This window comes from Chrysemys picta, chromosome 6 (genome assembly GCF_011386835.1).
Source record: "Chrysemys picta bellii isolate R12L10 chromosome 6, ASM1138683v2, whole genome shotgun sequence".
Lineage (NCBI taxonomy): Eukaryota > Metazoa > Chordata > Testudines > Emydidae > Chrysemys > Chrysemys picta.
The window spans coordinates 132,992,618-133,006,441 of record NC_088796.1 but is presented as its reverse complement, the minus strand read 5'-3'; the positions used below and the strand labels follow the sequence as shown (position 1 = coordinate 133,006,441).

The 13,824-nt window shown below is 55.3% G+C and overlaps 1 protein-coding gene and 1 long non-coding RNA gene across 2 annotated transcripts in view; one reads left to right on the top strand and one right to left on the bottom strand.

The window, feature by feature from the left end:
- LOC122172628 (uncharacterized) overlaps window positions 1-13,010 on the bottom strand; it is a 28,895-nt gene extending 15,885 nt beyond the window's left edge. The window contains exon 1 of the long non-coding RNA XR_006173115.2: window positions 12,721-13,010. This is a non-coding gene — a long non-coding RNA (uncharacterized LOC122172628). The remainder of the gene's footprint in view (window positions 1-12,720) is intronic.
- FOXE1 (forkhead box E1) lies at window positions 5,747-7,807 on the top strand. The gene has a single exon (XM_065549902.1). The coding sequence runs from the start codon at window positions 6,293-6,295 to the stop codon at window positions 7,244-7,246; it is 954 nt and encodes a 317-aa protein (XP_065405974.1). The 5' UTR covers window positions 5,747-6,292; the 3' UTR covers window positions 7,247-7,807.
- Window positions 13,011-13,824: the final 814 nt, after the last annotated feature.

Sequence of the window (13,824 nt, the reverse complement as noted above, 5' to 3'; positions counted from 1 at the left end):
ACATTAAAAAAATGACCTCCAAGTCTTTAATCAACAAAAGATAGTTCATCCTGTTTGTTAAGTCAATAGACCTAGTGCAGATGAGGCATAGCTAAAAGCATCTGTCTTTTTGTTCTCTTTTTAAAAAAATAATCTCTTCCCCCAACACAGTTACCTTGGAGGAGAGACAAGCTGTTTTTTTAAATAAGGGCCCAATCCTTGGGTTGCACCCAGCTGCATCCCCTTTATTGTTTGATAGATTTTAAGGCCTAAAAAAAGAAGAACAGGAGTACTTGTGGCACCTTAGAGACTAACAAATTTATTAGAGCATAAGCTTTCGTGGACTACAGCCCACAACCTTTAAGGCCTAAGACCCTCAACCGCTGATTCCTGCATCAGGCTCAGAATTTATGGCTGAGCTAGAGCAGATCCTTTTGAAAAATGTCCCATCTTGATCTAAACATCCCCCTTTTTTATCTCCCATCTCTGGCTATATCCAACTGCAACAGCCCCCCAAGTAACGATGGAGAGGTGGAGCGGTGGGTGGTGTATGCATATGTGTGTTTACTACTGAGTCATGTGGTGGTATTTTTGCTCCCTGATTGGACAAGGGAATAACAATAGTGAACTGAGCACGTATTCCTGAACATCCATGAACACCCTTAGACTTAGCCAGCCAAGAAGAGGCATGTGGTAGACACAGCAAAAGACACTCCTGGGCCTGGATATGAATGAAACATTGAGCACAGTTCCCAGAAGCAATGCCAGAGAACCCCTGCCCAAAGACACATTTATCTATGCACCCAGCTACGCAAAAGGCAGAGGGCAGATCCTAGTAGATGTGCTGCCACCCTCAGAACACAAAGATCGACTCCTATTGGTCTCTGGGGCTGTTTTATCTTCCAAAGGAAAGGAAGCTGCCCTACATACAAAGTTATAATGTTACAGTTAAGATGAGCCACCTAAGGACTTGATCTTGCTCCCACTGAAGGCAATGGCGTGTTGCCCTTGACTTCAGTGTGCTCAGCATTGGGCCCTACAGGATCATGGTGGGCAGCAGGGCACTTCAATGTCAGGTGTTTCAAAGGTACCGGAGAGCTTCTGGCCTGCATTTGAGCTCTCTGACGACATCAATGGTAGTTTTGTCCTTAATTTCAGTAGAACAAGGAGGGAGATGTTGGATACTCTAGGATAATATCTGGATGCTTTCTGGAATCAGAAAGTTCGGATGGAATTTTCAGACCCAGATTTTCAGTAGAGAGAGGCCCAGGAGCATGTGCAAGAATTCATGCAAAACAGCAGCACTTTTCCATGTGCAATCACTATAATTGCATGCAGAGTTCTTGAAACTGTGTATACATTATTATAATTTATCATTGTTTGTGTTGTGATAGCACCAAAGAGCTCTAGCCATGGACCATCCTCATTGTGTTAGGAGCTGTGCAGACACAGAACAAAAAGACTGTCAGTGCCCCAAAGATTTACAATCTGAGTAGCAATTGGTTTCTATCAAATGAGTATTTGGGTGTCTAGCCAAATATTATATTCTTACCAGTGACTTTGTCAAATGACCTGGCAGGGTCCCATATTTAATCTTGCTCAATGATTCCCGTATCAGATTTGCTCTACTTAACAGTTATAAATTGTTGTTTTTTTCCCCCTAATTGCCAGCCGTGCAAAGATGGGCTCTGAGAGTCAGGCAAAGCTCTTCCTCCCTCGTCTAATGGTGCCATTCATAAAGTCTCTGTGGTCAGCAGTTTTGGCTGCAGGCAGAGGCGTTGGCCCCAGCACAGGTCCCCCAGATGTCTTGTCCCCGCACTGCTAGAGTAAATCGTAGTTTGTCAGTAAAGTGCGTGAACGCCACAGGAGCAAATCGCTTGTGGAATTAGGAAGGTGCATTATTCCAACCCTTTCTCTGGACGTAATTGACTTTTAAAACAGAAGTCAGGGTCTCGGAGATTACAAATCAGCAGAAGAATGTATTACTATGATTGTTATTGTCCTTATTTTATAGTTATACACTATACTTATATTATATCATAACCAATTTCCTCATTGAATTTCTACCCTTTCTGTTGTGATCACAAATCACACAGCATCTCCAAGTGATGTCCAGGCTCTTCTCCCGCTGGGGTTACTTGTTCTATAACTGTTATTTACTTGCCTTGGAAGAATGGAAATGCTGTTACTGTAACGCTGAATAAACACTCCTGTTTAACTTACTGAGCTGCCAAATGTAAACAGGCAAAATAACCTACCTCTGCTCTGTCCCATCCCAGCACCAGGGGAGAACGCGCTCCGCTCCAGGCCCTGCAGCCTGGCCACGGGTTTACACCACTAGCCCTAACGCAGGGCCAGACCACTTTCATTCCAGGCTTTGGGGGCGCTTCTCACCTGGCTGCTGTCCCCATGATGGGCGTGGCCGCGCTTGGACAGTGCCAGAAACCTGGCTTCCTCACTCCAATGTCCCAGGGTGCTGCTCCCTTCCTCCTGTGCGCAGCGGAGTGCTGGTTTAGCGCCTGGCTCCCCGTGGGGAGCAGGTGCCCGGGGACTTCAGAAGCGGGGTTTGGTTTGTAGGCGCGCAGGCTGGCTGTGGCAATTCCCTGCGGTGCAGGCGAGGTAATGCAAGCGGGGCACAGGGAGAGCCCGACAGTCAGGCCGCAGTTTAACAATTGGCTTAGAACATCCAAACGCTGAACCCGAGAGGACAGGGAAGGGGGGTGGATGGGGAAAGGGTCCCGGGGGGGGGGCATCTTTACCCTAGCTTTAGATAGGGTTAGCATGTATCCGCATACATTACGCAATGTATGTAATATATAATTTTGTTATTATTTATATAGTTATGGAAAGTAAATAATACATGGAAGAAATGAAAGGTAGATTTTTCTAGGGTTTTTTTGTTTTGTTTAAGTCATCCCTGTCGGGGCCCCCTGAAAATGTTCGAATTGGGCCCCGCACTTCCTAAAACTGGCCCTGCCCCCGCAGCTCCCATTGGCTGCAGTTACCGGCCAATGGGAGCTGTGGAGATGGTGCTCCGGGCAGGGGCAGCACACGGAGACACCCCCCTCCGGGGCCATAGGACCGTTCCAGCGGCTTCTGGGAGTGGCCTGGAGCGAAGCTGCTTTAGACCCGCTGTTTGCTGCCAGTGGTGATGGCGGTGGCCAGGGGCCCCCAGGCCCTTTTAAATCGCCCAGGGGCAGCAGGCAGGGCTGGCGGAGAAACCTAGCCCCAAACATTGGTGGAGGCCCCGGGCCCTGAATATTCCTGGAGCACGGGCACCCCAGGCCCATATAACTCGCTGCCCCTGCCAACAGGGACTGAAAAATGTGTTTGCAATACTGGAAAGAAAACCAATCCCCCACCAACAAACAGACGTCACAGCGCAGGGCAGTATTTATTCTAGTCCCTACTTTATAATGATCAGAAAATCAATCTGCAGTCCAACACACTCTGCCACTGTGAGGAAGAAACCTGCCTCACAGTGCGTTTGTGTGCGAAGATACAGAGCCCCCCAGTTTGCATCCCAAAAGCCACGTTGCTTCAATTTCATTGTGAATATATTCCTCTTCTGGTATTGTACAGATTGTATCCCCGGGGGTTATGTTATGTCAGCTACTTGTTACAAAGGAACAGACACAAACGCTGCGCTGGGAAATCTAATGAGCGCTCTGTACAGTTAGCAGAGGTAGGTTTGGGGTCGGGTTTTGCACGTGTTCATAGGTAAGAATTGGACTTTACTGTCTGTGTATTTTGAAAGCATAAAATAAAGAGGAGTGTTCGGTCCCGGTTGTTCTCTGGTTTATTACCTGGGGTTTTTAAGGGGATGGTGCGCATGCTTTATTTTTCTTATTTAATTTAATTTACTACAGAGAAGTCTCTAAAAGCCCCGGGTTGGCAAATCTCTAAGAAAAGTGCAAACCCGATAAACTGGTGTGAAAACGGGGATCCAAACACAGCTGTCCTGGCCTGACCGCGAGTCTAAAATTAGGTGCTCTGTAAGGGAAGGCGCATGGCAGGGCCGGCTCTAGGTACCAGCAAAACAAGCTGGTGCTTGGGGCGGCACATTTTTAGGGGCGGCATGGCCGGCGCCAGAATGCCGCCCCTAAAAATGTGCCCCGGCCGCCCTAGCTCACCTCCGCTGCTGCTGCCACAGCGCGCAAAACAGCTGATTCGCGCGCCGCTACTCGCCCTCCCTCCCAGGCTCTCAAACCTGGGAGGGAGGGGGAGATCCCGAGCGGCCGTTTCCCGTGCCGCTGCTCCCTCTCCCTCCCAGGCTTGGGAGCCTGGGAGGGAGGGGGAGAAGCGGCGCCGGCTCCGCGGCCACTCGGAGTCTCCCCCTCCCTCCCAGGCTCTCAAACCTGGGAGGGTGGGGAGACTCCGAGTGGCCGTGGCGCCCTTGCCGGCTTCTCCCCCTCCCTCCCTCCTAGGCTTGAGAGCCTGGGGGGAGGAGGCAGGGCTGGGGATTTGGGGAAGGGGCGGAGTTGAGGCGGGCCGGGGGGTGGGGTAATTAAAGAAGGGGGGGCAGCCAAAATTGTTTTTGCTTTGGGAGGCAAAAATCCCTGGCGCATGTAGCCTTGGGGCGTGTCCAGCATTTGGAGACAAGCATCCCTGTGCAGCACACACGTTGCTGTTTGCGGTGTTGTAGCTATGTTGGTCCCAGGACACCAGGGAGACAGGGTGGGTGAGGTAATATCTGGGATTGGAGCAACTTCTGCTAATGAACAAGACTAGAACAGAACAAAAGTTCTGAGGAGTAGGTTGGTTCAATAAAAGATAATTCCTCACCCAGCTTGTCTCTCTAGTGTCTACATCCGCTGTGCAAAGGAGTTAGAGACACCTCCGTACACACACACCCGGACGGGCTCCGCGTTTCAGCATTGTAGGAAATAGGTTATAGCCGCATTCAGAAAAGTTTAGACTGGTCACTTTCACTCATTGCAATTGAAATGCACTGGACACAAGGAATCCGTTTGAACACGACCAGCCAGCTCCTCATGTCGATCTTAAACCGCTGCCCCCGTTTAGACACGGCTTCGGCCCCAGTTCCCGCAGCTCCGCACGAATCCCAGCCCAGCCCCTAACGAATCGGACGGGGGCCTCGGGCGGACGCGGGTTTCGTTGCTGTGTGATTCGCTCGCCGCGGTTATTATAGCGAGTGCGGAGTTTTATCGCTACCGGCCGGTGAGGCCCTAAGCCGAGTAGGGGGCGCTTCAGAAAGGCGCATCGAGGCGCTAATCGTTCATGTTTTGTTCACGCTGCTGTTGTGATTGGGCGCGGGGCCCCCGCCGTGCCAGGCGCTGCACAAACCCAGGAGAACGCACGGGCCCCTCTCTCCAAGGAGGCGCCCGCCGCAGGGCACCCGAGGCCTATTGTAGGGGTACGTCCCCAGCGATGCAAACCCCAGGCGGGCTCGGGGACGGAGCTCCAGGGCACAAGGCGCTATTTCAGGATTACAGCCCGGGACCCCACTCCAGGAAGGCGCTGGCCAGAGCAGTGGGGGAGTCCTGGGCACGATGTCCTGGCGCCTGGCGGGCTCCAGGTGCCTCTCCCCAGCCCAGTGCGCCCCTCTCCTGGCGCCTTGCGCTGACCCTGGAGAAAGCTACGCCCCGACCCCGCCTGGCTCCGCTCCAGCGCTTCTCCAGAGCGCACGCTGCCCACGGGGCTCCCGAGCCCGAGAGCGGGCATGGGCTCTCTGCTTTTCGGGCTGTCGGCTCCTCTCCTGCGCCGCGCCCATTCCCGACTCTGGAGCCTCGGAGTCAGGAGTTACCTGGGAAGGTGGGGGAAGGGCTCGGGCATATCCTTCCCCGCGGCTGCCACGGCTCTGGACAGGTCAGCCCCTTCCTGCAGGTGCGTCAGGGAGGCTGCGCCCCTGCCCGGCCTGTCTCTTTAAGGCGCTGGGGGCGGAGGCGATGGCCCGGGCAGGTGGGAGTGCCGGCTGCCCAGGTACGGCAGGCACAGAAGGAGCCGAAGATCGCGGCTCAGCAGGCGGCATAAAAGGAGGGAGTCCCGCCCCCACGCCTCCTTTGCCGGGCCGGCGGGGTTACCTGCGCGCCGGGAGCTGCGGCGCCCTCCGCCCCGGGCTCCCTGCCCAGCGGCCAGCCGGGCACAAGTTAATGGTGATGGGGGCAGCAGCTCCCGCAGCCCTGGGTCTGGAGTCACCGACCTCCCTGCCCCGGGCGGCCCGGAGCCCGAGCCTCCCCCGCGCCCATCAGCAGTGAGTTCCTGCGCCCCATCGCGCCCCTCTTGGACTGAGTCGCCGGCCTCGGGAGCCCCGGAGCGGAGCTTGCGCGCCAGGGGTAGGGGCCGGCCGGGGATGACCGCGGAGAGCCAGCAGCCCCTGTGCGGGGCCAGCCGCGCCGAGCCCGGCCTCCTGCTCATGCCCCTGGTGAAGGCGGAGCCGGGGCCGCCCGAGGCGGGAGCGCGGGGCGCGGGGCGGCGGCGGAAGCGGCCGGTGCAGCGGGGCAAGCCCCCGTACAGCTACATCGCCCTCATCGCCATGGCCATCGCGCAAGCCCCAGAGCGGCGCCTCACGCTGGGCGGCATCTACCGCTTCATCACCGAGCGCTTCGCCTTCTACCGCGACGGGCCGCGCAAGTGGCAGAACAGCATCCGCCACAACCTGACCCTCAACGACTGCTTCGTCAAGGTGCCGCGGGAGCCGGGCCGCCCGGGCAAGGGCAACTACTGGGCGCTGGACCCGGCGGCCCGCGACATGTTCGAGAGCGGCAGCTTCCTGCGCCGGAGGAAGCGCTTCAAGCGCAGCGACCTCTCCACCTACCCGGGCCCCGCGCCCGACGGGGCCTTCGGGCCGCCCGCCGCCTGCTACCCCGCCGCCCCGCGCCGCCTCTTCGGCCTCGGGGGGCCGCCCGGCGCCCAGCTCGTACCGCAGCCCGGCCGCCCGCTCAGCCCCGAGCTGGCCCCGGGCACTGCCAGCTCCTGCGCCTTCGGGGGAGCCGCCTACGCCAGCCCGGGCTGCGCCGGGGGCGCCGTCTCCTACCCGTACCCGGGCCCCGGCGCGCCGCTGCCGCTCACCCAGGGGCCCTACCCGCAGGGCAACGGCCAGCTGTACCCGCCCGGCCGCCTGGCCCTGTCCGCCTCGCCCCCGCTCGGCGGCGACAGCCGGGACTTCTACGGCCGCATGTCCCCCGGGCCCTGCCCTGCGCTGGCCCACGGCTACGGCCCCGGCGCGCAGCTGGGCGGCCCCGGCGCCTACCTGCGCCCCGCGCCCTACCCCGGCGCTGTGGAGAGGTTCGTCCCGGCCATGTGAAGGGGCCGGCCCCGGGCTGGCGCTGGAGCGGTCGCCGGAAGGACCGAGCCGCGCCGCCGGGAGTGAGGAGCAGGGAGCCGGCCCCATGGGCTCCAACGGGGTCCCCGCGGGGCCGTGGCTAGCCAGGGGTGGCTCCCGCTGCGCTGTGCAGAGCGGCCGTGCGGGACTCGGGAGGACACCGAGACGGACGTCTGGCAAAGCCCCCGGCCGCGGCCCAGGACACGGCGAGTAGTCAGCGTTGTTCCCCTTTGCTTGCGCCCGGAACTGGCTCCAGGACTCGCCCCGCGTGGGGAGCGATGGGGCGCGGGGGCTGTTCCCCACATCGGCGGCGCCTCTCTGCCCCCCGGGGCCCTGCGCGGTGCAGGGCAGTACCGGGAACGGAGAGAGCCCGAGCTGTTCCTGCACAAGACCCAATTCCACATGAACCATAAAGTCCTTCTGGCCCGGACTCATCGGTCCTTGACTCCCGTTACTTCAGATCCCAAAGACGGGGTGGGGGTGCCCGCAGTTCTGTTCCTAACGGCCTAGGACGTGTCCCCGCAATAAATGGCTCTCCCGGCAGCACTGCGTTGGGTTTCCATCTTTAAAACCAAGATTTCCAGTTCTCTTCACGGGTCTTAGGCAAGTAGCTTAACCTCCCCATCCCCTGGCTAATTCGTGGGCCGCTCCCTCGTTAGTCATGTGCCCCAGGTCAGCTTTCCGCTCCGCTCCTTCCAGGTAGGGGCAGTGCGAGTTCCCAGAGCAGCAGCGCGATCACACCACGCTGGGTTTGTTTCATCTCCCGGCTGAAGTTTAAGTGAGATTCCGTCCCCTGGCCGCAGACAGCGCTTTCTCCTCCCCGGTCTGATTAGTGGAAAAAAGCCACTTAACTGGGAAATCAGGACCGGAGCCAAAGCCACTGACACCAGCCTTTTGGGAGCGAGGTTTTATGAACTCAGCGCTGGCTGGAGAGGCAGCCCAGGCGGACTGGTTGTTTGCCTCAGTGAGAGGCGCTGCACAATACACTACACAGCCCCCCACCCCACCCCGCCGAACTCGCTGTCTCAGGGCGAGTCTACGGGGGGAAGTTCTACTGGTGTAAACTAAGGCAGGTGAAATAAAACGATGCCGCTATATAGGTGTCACCCCCAGATGGGTGCGCGTAGTACGGTGTAAAATGTAAAACTCTGGTTTCAGTTTAGTTTGTTGCGTGGGAAGGGGCCTAAGCTAAATTGAAAAAAAAGCCGCCCATCCCCGAATGGGTCCGAGTGTCCAGCCGGGGGGAGATGCCAGTAGTACTTTCCCTTCACAGATAGCGGAAGGAAACTGAGGCCCAGCGTGGGGAAGAGACTTCCCACGGTCACCCAGCAGCCTGCTCACATTCAGGATATCGGGTGCTGCTCGCGGGGCCGGGCTGCCTCTGCTTCTGTGTTTTCCTTGGTCATTGTGCCGCAAGCCCACACCGGTCAGTTGGGCTTTGGGAGGCTTTTCCCCGAATTGTCCCTAGCAGCTAGCACCAGTCTGCTCGTTTGCAATGTATGAGGCAGCAAAGCGATGTTTTGAAATGAACATAAGTATTTGTTTCAGAGTAGCAGCCGTGTTAGTCTGTATCCGCAAAAAGAAGAACAGGAGTACTTGTGGCACTTTAGAGACTAACAAATTTATTAGAGCATAAGCTTTCCTGGACTACAGCCCACTTCTTCGGATGCATCCGAAGAAGTGGGCTGTAGTCCACGAAAGCTTATGTTCTAATAAATTTGTTAGTCTCTAAGGTGCCACAAGTACTCCTGTTCTTCTTTTTATAAGTATTTGTAATGAATATATACAGCCCCGAGTCTTTAGGAGCTGGCAGCAAATTGTTCTTCACCCCAAAGAGCTTGACGTGTAAGGGCCTGATCCTGATCCTAGGGGCGCCCCGAGTTGCTCTGTTCAGCTGAGCAGTCCCACTGGCTCTGTTCCAAGTGTGTTCCTGCTCACAACGTTCCCCTGGAGTTCAGGGGGTGATTTGCGCGCACAAGGGATGCGGGCAGAATGTGGACCCCACTCCACAAACTCTTACTCGAGTGGGCCCATTGACGTGACTATCACAACTCCCTGAGCAAGGAGTGCTGGATCCAGCCCTTTTCTGTTTGGGGAAATTTGTACCTGAAAATGGTGTTTTGCTCAACCGGAGACACTGATGTTCAGAGAGCAAGTGCTGCGCAGTTTTCTGAAAATCAGCCCCTTTACAGCGCATCGAAGTGGGCAGCCAGCCACTCTTGACAATCTTACCCATATTTGAAATGCTTCACTGCTAGAAAGGTAAAAATGTAGTATAGTGTGTGAGAGAAAACCCAGACCTCCAAAAGAGAGAGAGAAGAAGGTTTCCGAACCTAGATTTACCCTAATATTTATACAAGCAAACTCCGGTCCGGCTGTAGCAGTCAGACAGAACTTCGGTGGCAAATACAGGCCCCTTCGCCACCGCGGACCGAGTGTGTTGAGTTTGCACGTGCGGTGTGGGCTAGCGTTCGGGACAGTGGTTTGAAATCCCGGTACTGTTGATCCCAAGGGGAGAGAGATGCTGATATTCCGGCTCAGGAAATGCCACACGCCAAGGCCCGGTGCCACACGCCAAGGCCCGGTGCCACTCGCTGCAGCCGTGCTGGGGCTAATACCAGCACCGGGGGGAAATGTTACACCGCCAGACCGCCTGGGGGTCGGGCAGCTGGGGGAGGTTAGGACGCGAAGCAGCAGGACAAGACCGGGGAAGCGAGCGGGGGCGATGTACAATGCTTTACTTACAATAGGTAAACTCGGGCCCAGCTTGGCACACGGATTGTATGGTCCTTACTCCGGAAAAACTCCCGCTAGAATCCGGGGAGCACCAGCTATAGAGCGGGGCAAAACTTCTGTACAAAATTGTTTCTGGCCAAAAAAACAAACAAACAAAACAACCAATCCCGCGTGGGCAGCGTGGCCGTGTTCTCTGCAGTGTCGGTTTTGCCAACTCATTTTGGTCCAAAATAACCTAAAACCCCCCCGAAACAAATGGAAACGTTTCGTGTTTGATCTGTTTGGAACAATATTTCGGTTTCTGGTTCAGACTTCATTTAAACATTTCTTTTAATTTTATTTTAAAGAGTCAACAACCTTTTCAAATGCTGAAAATTGAAGCTAAATATTTTGTCTGGAGTTGAACAAAACGTTTCATTTGACCTGAAATGATTTTTTAAAATGATTATTTACTTTTCAATCAACGAAAATTTTGAAAAAAAAAGAAGGGGGGGGGTTGTTTTTGATTCAGTTCAAAGTAACCCCCCCCCTCCCCCCCGATTTTTCAGAACTGGCAGTGGAATGAAAACCCGCCTCTGTCTCTGCGCTGGCCGGGCCTCCCCGGGCCGCGATCCATGGCGATATCCCCGCTGACATGGGGGAGCAGGCTGGGCTGCGGGTGAATCCTGTGGCTTCCGGAAAGCTGTCAGGGGCGCAAATCGGAGTGAAACCGGGAGGTCTGAACCCTGCTGTCCGTTACACTGCGGGCTGCGAGCTGCGGGGGGGAGATTTGGCCAAGAGGGTTGAATGAAGTGACGTGAGCTGCTCATGTAGCCGGCTCGGAGCGAGGGAAGCCCTGGGCATTGCTTGGCAGCACAGCGGCTAGTGCCCCGCTCCGGTTAGTCTGGGATTGCTGGGTGATCACAGCAGGGCTGCACGAGACTAGCCATTTCGGCTAGCCCCGCAGCCAGGCCAGGGCGTGGCTGCCCACTGGGTCCACATGCCGGCGCGTGCCTTCACGTCGGGTACTTCGGATTGTTGGGAACATTGGAAGGGGGCCGGGTTTTTTGCCTATTTCTAAATGTATCAACTCCTGCGAGCCCCGCTGCACAGGTCTGTAACTTGCCTTAGTTTTGCATTAAAAGCCCGAGGCTCTGCGAGTGAGTGAGCTGCGCTGTGCCCATAGACACCAGCCAAGGACCTGGCCAGGGCTCTGGAGCTGGGTTGGTTGGCTCAGACTTAACCAAAGTCTTGGTGGTATAAAGCGAAGGGTCTAGAACAGCAGCGTCCAACCTGCCGGGGGGCTGGTGGCCCCTGAGGCGGAACGTTGTGGCCTTTGGGTATGTGCCCATGGACTGGTGCCACGCCCGATGGCATCAGACTGTCACTGCGCAGTGCCGGGGGGGGGGCTCCCCTGCAGCCCTGGGGAAGAGTCCAGCCCCACTGAGCACAGGCTGCCCCTTGCCTGCTGCAGCTGCTCACTGGCCGTTGTTGCACTGCCCTAGAGGAGCAGAAAGCAGCTGGCTGCTCCATGGGCTGCAGAAGCCTCTGGGAGAGCAGGATACAGGAGCTCCACTGGCTGCGCCTGAGCCTACAGGAGCCCCTAGTGCAGGCTGGCCCCCCTTCCCCATGCAACCACTCTGGGCAGCGGGAAAGAAAAGCTGAGAGCAAACAGCCAGCGACACTCCCCAGTTCTCTGCCCCAGACCAGACTTGAACCCAGGGGCAGCTCTAACTTATTCCAGTTGGCCAGGGGCCACCTGCCATCTGAGCACAGCACGCGCCAGGCTTCCCCGTCCTGCCCCAATATGCCTCTGGCGCCGGGAGCTGCAGGGAAGGACACGTAGGGCCCCGCTAGGCCGGTGGGGACTTCTCTACACAGGCAGAATCCCCCGCAGGAGCCTGTTGGGGGGTTTCTGCACCACCTGGGCAGCACAAACGGGAGCAGGCCAGCCAGGGAATCTGCCCCCAGAGCACTGACTGCGGCAATGTATGTGCATGGGCGCGGGCGTATGTGTGAGTGTGCATGTGTGCACACGAGTGTGTGTGTGCATGTGTGCCTGCGTGTGTGTGAGAGAGAGTACATGTGCATATGTGTGCATGTGTGTGCGTGAGAGCACGTGTGTGTGCACATGCACATGTATGTGAGAGTGTGTGCATATTTGTGTGCACGTGGAGAGAACATGTATGTGTCCATGTGGATGCATGTGAGATTGTGCGTGCATCAACTCAGCACTCAGTGTCTTTGCACTGTGCCAAGCCTAGGCAGCGTGAGGCGGGTTTATGCCCGTTGAATTAATCAAGCTTTCCCCCAGGTTATCTAACTCTAGATGAGATCAAAGCACCGAAACAAACACATCTGCAATCAGACAGCATTTCTTCTTATTATTCTGTTCAGTTGAAGCACATAGGAAGATATACCCTTAATTTCTATTTGCCAACATCTGTAATGCAGCCTCAGAGCTGCTTAACTAAGTGTTGATAAATAAGGGTAAAATTCTGCTCTGTGCTAGCTAAGTGCATCCTTATTAGGCAACTTCTGAGTTGCTCCCCAGGTCCTTTTTCCTTGGCTGGCAGAGAGGTGGGGCACAGGAATTGTGGCAGCCTCTCCTGAGAATCCTTGTATCTCTGCCCTGCAGAAGGAAACTCCTAATTCCATGAGCTGAGCTGAACTGAACAGAAAATACACCAAGATTACCCAGAAACCCAAACTAACAAAAAGGAAAGTGACCGATCACTTACCATTTGGGATAAATGTTCATCTCCCCTCTTATGGTTTGCTTGTTTCTGTGTGATTAAGAGATCCAAGCCACATAACTCATTTGTCTGTGTAAGGTACTTTTAAGTTCAACATCCTGAGGTGAGCAGACACAATTAGCATCATGTACTGGATAAGACAAGTACAGTGAGCGGCAGCAGCATGTGCTCAGTCTCCTCCAAATACCCTGTCAGTAGAAGAATAGCACTTTGGGGACGTCTACATTGTGATAAAAACCCAGCGGCACGGAGTCTCAAAGCCTGGGTCAGCTGACTTGGCCTTGTGGGGCTCCAGCAGGGATACAAAATTCCAGTGCGGATGTTTGGGCTCCGGCTGGAGCCCAGCCTCTGAAGCCCGCCCCCCTCGCAGGGTCTCAGAGTCCCACTTGCAGCTGGAGCCTGAACATCCATACTGCAGTTTTATAGCCCTGCAGCCCAAGCCCCAGTCAGGTGACCTGAACCAGCTGCAGCTATGCCAGGGGTCTTTTATTGTAATATAGACATACCCTAAGGCCCTGAGCCTGCAAACACGTGGCTGTTCATGTGAGGGCCTTAGTGACTTGGAACACGTTAGGTGAAAGTGAAGCTTTTGTGTAAGTGTTTGCAGGAGCAGGGCCTCCATTCTCGGAGAACTATTCTTATTTTCCTCAAGACTGATGGGAATACAAACTAGAAGAAACAAGGATCTCCTAAAATGTCTCCATTCAATGTCAGGACCACCAAATAATCCTGAATATGCATAACAGCAAATCAATGCAAATGAGTAGCCCAGTGCCTCATCCTCAGGGGCATGCAGTGACATTGCTAGTAAGGCATGCAGCAACTTTGTAGGTGGCAGATAAAAAAATAGCTCTGTTCTATCGCGTATAATTCATCCCTACACTTGCATGCCTTGTGTATTGAGCTCTACACTTGCATGCCTTGTGTATTGAGCTCTACACTTGCATGCCTTTTTAGTCTTCCATACGGAAATGCAGTAGATCAACTCACCTCAAGAACTCAACAATGTTTCCATATAGATACAGTCTAATTGATCTTATCAGCACATGTGAAGTTTTAGTAGATCCATGGTATCTGAATGCAAACCTC